The sequence below is a fragment of the Saccostrea cucullata genome, unplaced genomic scaffold (assembly GCF_032062105.1).
Source record: "Saccostrea cucullata isolate Sc308-1 unplaced genomic scaffold, CSIRO_AGI_Scuc_v1 ctg9323, whole genome shotgun sequence".
Taxonomy (NCBI): domain Eukaryota; kingdom Metazoa; phylum Mollusca; class Bivalvia; order Ostreida; family Ostreidae; genus Saccostrea; species Saccostrea cuccullata.
In genome coordinates, this window is record NW_026925573.1 from 1,164 (window position 1) to 5,777 (window position 4,614).

General features: G+C 34.9%; 1 protein-coding gene across 1 annotated transcript; it reads right to left on the reverse strand.

Moving 5' to 3' along the window:
- Positions 1–1,026: 1,026 nt before the first annotated feature.
- On the reverse strand, positions 1,027–3,924 carry LOC134269264 (uncharacterized). The gene is made up of 5 exons (XM_062751465.1): positions 3,772–3,924; positions 3,240–3,336; positions 2,594–2,726; positions 2,366–2,504; positions 1,027–2,118 (listed from the first exon to the last, which is right to left on the reverse strand). The coding sequence occupies exons 1-5, from the start codon at positions 3,873–3,875 to the stop codon at positions 1,980–1,982; spliced, it is 612 nt and encodes a 203-aa protein (XP_062607449.1). The 5' UTR covers positions 3,876–3,924; the 3' UTR covers positions 1,027–1,979.
- Positions 3,925–4,614: the final 690 nt, after the last annotated feature.

Below are 4,614 nucleotides of genomic sequence, written 5' to 3' on the forward strand. Positions count from 1 at the left end.
ATAAAATTTTTGCCATGTTCGTCCGTCTGTCTGTCTCTTTATATGTTAATCTGTTGGTCTGGTTGTCCTCTGTCCGCAAAAACTTTAACCTTTCAAATAACTTTTGATTGGTTGAGGCCATGGCTTTCATATTTAATATGTGTATTCCTTGTGACAAGACTTTTCTTTGGATACGATGAAATTGACCCTTTGACCTTGGAGTTTGACCCAGAGTTTGCCCTTTTTTTTGTACATAACTTTAACCTTGGCCATAACTTTCAAACAGTTAGTGCTAGGGCACTAGGGGTATGAGAATGTTATCATACTTCACATATGTAATCTTTGTGACAAGACGTTTTTATTGGTTACCAACAACTTTGACCCTTTGACCTTGGAGTTTTACCTACTTTCAAAAATTTTAAATTTGGTCATAACTTTTGAATGACTGGGGCTAGTACTTTCATACATAGCATATGTAATCCTTCTGACAAGACGTTCTATTGGATATCAGCAATTTTGGCCCTTTGACCTTGGAGTTTTGCCTACTTTAAAAACTTTAACCTTTTTATTGAAGATTTCTTTTGAACGGTAATTGCTAGGGCTCTCATAATATTAACATATGTAATCGTGTGTCAAGTTCTTCCTTTAGATACCAAAAACTTTAACCTTTTGACCTTGGAGTTTTACCTACCTTTACAAAAACTTTAACCATGTCTATAACTATTGAACAGGTGGTGCTAAGGATTTTTTTACTTGACAAGTTTTATTTCATTTCTTGTAAGAAGACCAGGTCCTTACTTTGGGTACCAATATATTAAATGTATTTGATTTGCATTTGAGAAGATTTAACCTTTGCAATAAGTTGCCATACGGGGGCATTAGTGTTTCAGAAACATTTTTTATTAAGATACCAGGCATTTGAAAATGTTGATACAATACAACAATCTGTAAAATATTCATGTAATTCTTTCACTTTTCTATTTCATAACATTGAATCAAATGAAGTTTTTATTGCTTTAAAACAACACATTTGTTTAATTCTTGCATTATTTTATTGCATAACGAATAAGAAACATTCTGAATTTAACATAATTATATAAAAGAGGTATGGCGGTTTCCTTGGGATATGATATGTATGAGGACTTCAATTAACAATTGCTTTAAGAAATATTCAAAGGACTGTTTATTTATGAACAAAAAATGTCTAAAAAATTAAAGCATGCGGCAAGGAAAGAAATGTCTAAGTTTTGAAAATTTCGGACAAATGTCCCCTTCAAGGTTTGACTAGTTATTTCCTTCGGAGCTACTGAGAGAAATGTTACTGGTTTTAAAAACGCATTGGTTACTTTATGCTAGTAAATCTGTAGACAGTGCAACTCTAGCCGGGAGAATTCTTGGGTACACATAGTCACAGCATAAACGTTTTTCATCTTCTCACTATAGAGTTTCGAAAACTAATTCTGATACTTGGTGGCCTGATAGGCTAACTGTGACATCGCGGTACAGCCTTTCACAGGAAATATAAATTCTCCTCTACCTCATTGGCAGAGAGGACACAGTGCGTATAGGGCAACGTGGGTATCGGACAACGGAAGTACCTCTGAGATGGGGTCTATATATTTGAACAACATTATCATACTGTTGAACTAAAGGAACTTTTGAATATTTATCATGCAACTTTTTTTTATCGGTTCGTATAATCAATCAATGGTAAAGGGTTTTCAGCGGTAATTTTTGTTTAAACCAAATGAACATATGCATGTAAAACCGTCATACCTCTTATTTTGTGCAGAATCAAAATGTTGCTTTATGGAATTTAAAGACATCTAATTTACCAAAAAATAATGAATTTTCAAGCTATTTAACATAGAATTTAAATAACTTTGCAGAAAAGATGTAAAAAAGATATCACAATTTTGGGGGGAAATTTCGGTTTGTTATCATAAGGTTCCTGTAATGACGATGGATGCACATGTTCTGGGTATCCTTTTACATCAATCTCAATAACAAGGCTGCTTTGGGTAGAAGGATTTCAGCACGAATTTCTTGGTCCTGGGACTGTAGGCAAAAACCTCCTCGCATCGATCTCCCTTCTTTATGAACAGTATAATCCTCTTCATCTCGTAAGCTTTGCGGAAGCTATAAATAGTGCAATTCTTTACTTATAAATAATACAATCCTTTATTTATGTAGCATTTAAAGTTAAGAATTAAGAAATTTTGACTTAAATTTTTTTTATATAAAATATGCCTATATCTTTATATAATTAATATGTAAAATTCTTTTTTAATGCTTATAAACAGTGGCCAGGTTCGGTTTTGAATGAATTAGTATTTTGGTTCATATGTACATGTATCATTGTACAAGTTAAAAAAAACAGACTTACAAATAATACTTGTATTCCGGGCGGTCCTCTCCGAGGGCTTTGGGTGTAGTTGTTTTGGGGAGAAATGTTTCTGGGGGTAGCCTGGGCCCTGATTTCTGCGGAGTTACATTATGTTCAGGTTTTCGAGGAAATATGCGATCTATATAAAATAGATATTCCATTACAGTAAAACATAACAACGTGTCTAAAAAATATTATGGTTATATTGTAATATAAAATACTTCATACCCTTTATATACCAGATGCCATTCTTCATTCCCTGCACAGCTTGACAAATCACAGATTTGGTCCAAGTCATCACCTTTGGTGCTACAGTGGAGGCCAAAACAGCTAAAGTCGATATCCCCATCTCCATAGCCATCTATCTCAGAAAAAAAAATATTTATGTGAAGTATCTTGTATTTCAATTAGTATTTATGTTAAATGAGGATTGAAAAAAGAAAATTTACTCAGACCCTCAAAAAATTAAGTTATATACCAGGCACGTAGGAACCGGGCTGCCCCCACTTTTTTCACGAACATTACCTTTACTATAGAATACGTCCATTGAAGAGATGGTTGCCCCCCCCCCCCACTTTTCACCACTGTACATTTATAGCAAGGAAATATAGGAAAAAATTTGAAGTGAAAGGAAGCTGGCCTTGAGAAAAGTTGGCCACCCCCCCCCCCCCACCCCCCGAAATAGGATTTTCGAGTTTGGGCAATTATCTAATTTTCCTGGGTTTTTTGTTTTTTTTTGCTTGTCAACTTTTTTTTAGGTAAGTAAAAAAAAATTCTCAGGTTGCCCCCCCCCCCACTTTCTAAAACGATGCTACGTGCCTGTATACATGTAAAATTGTAGTAACTAGTAAGATTATATATTAATTTAACTCACGGTGTGGAGATCTACTATCCCTGGACAAGGTTTGGGTTCCTCTAACACGCCTAACCACAAACCAAACTTCTCAATTCTGTTAAGGGATACTTCCCTGCTGTAAATCATTAGTATACCAATAAATAAAACAATTGTGTTATTTCTAAATATGTTACATTACATATAAATTTTGTTGCTGCAAAAATATATATTTTATAGGCGTTTACATATGCATGTACATATAAAATAGCTCTTGATGCGGAGGGAGAGGAGGTCTTAATTGTTGCCATAATGTTAGCTTGTCAACATTCCCTATTCCATCCCTCCTTTTGGTATCCTGTACATAAACTGAATAAATTCGACAAGCTTAGGTCCATAACTTGAAAACTATCAATGATAATTTCTTTTTTCAAAAAAAATTTATTTATTTAAAGATCTCCGTAAGTCAATGGTTTTCGATCCATTTCACTCTCTGCAAGAGAAGCGGACTGAAAACCCTTGACTTGTGATTTTTTTCTTTGAAGCTTTCCTGATTTTGACTTGTTTAACTTACCATAAGAAGAACTCTTGATGCTTGACTGTAAGTACCAGTAGAATCAGTGACAGAACTGTGGTGATGTAATCTCTCTTGTTCCAGTTGAAGACAAAGTAAGCCATTTTTAACTCTTAGAAATTGACAAATCAATATAAAGAGCAAAGGCTAAATATGTCTGTCGATAATGGAAACAACCTTTGTGACGTCAGAGTAATTATGACGTCACAATACATATCACATCACGTGATACAACAAGAGTGTAAAATTATGCCTTATTTTTGGAAATAAGGCCAGGTGAAATAATAGTTTTCAAACCCATATATAATCAATATCAAAAGGTATCTATCACTGGCGGATTTAAAATTTTCCAAGTATATATGACTAATATTAATAATGCCATATTTTGGTACATAACTAACCAATACCACTATTAACTCTTCAAATACACGAAAACCCAGGAGCCTCATGGGGCTTCGCCCCATGGGCCCCCACCAGGGCTTCGCCCTGGACCCCACAGGGGGCCTTATGGTGGCCCCCAGACTCCCTGCCTGAACAAAGTTATCCATGCCCCCTCCCTAATCACAAATCCTGTATCCGACCATGTCTATTTCAAATAATTGGAGTACCTCCTCCCAAGAATCATGCTGTCATTACAATATCAGAAAAAAGGCAGAGGCAAACTATGTTTTCTCCGTTACTCATCCTGTTAATCATAAAGCATATTGTTAGATAACCGTTATGGATTTTATTCTTGTAAAATATACAAATACAAAACAGATGTGTTCTCTATGTGTCAAACTCTTCCGTGTCTTTTATTTCAAGCTAACTGGGATACGAGTATATCGTGTCGACGCATGAATA

Excerpts from the sequence above, each read along its gene's own strand:
- LOC134269264 (XM_062751465.1), bottom strand. The coding sequence starts at position 3,875 with ATGGCTTACTTTGTCTTCAACTGGAACAAGAGAGATTACATCACCACA. Across the intron at positions 3,337-3,771 it reads CATCAAGAGTTCTTCTTATG|CAGGGAAGTATCCCTTAACA; the intron begins GTAAGTTAAACA and ends AATGATTTACAG. Across the intron at positions 2,727-3,239 it reads GGATAGTAGATCTCCACACC|ATGGCTATGGAGATGGGGAT; the intron begins GTGAGTTAAATT and ends TTTCTGAGATAG.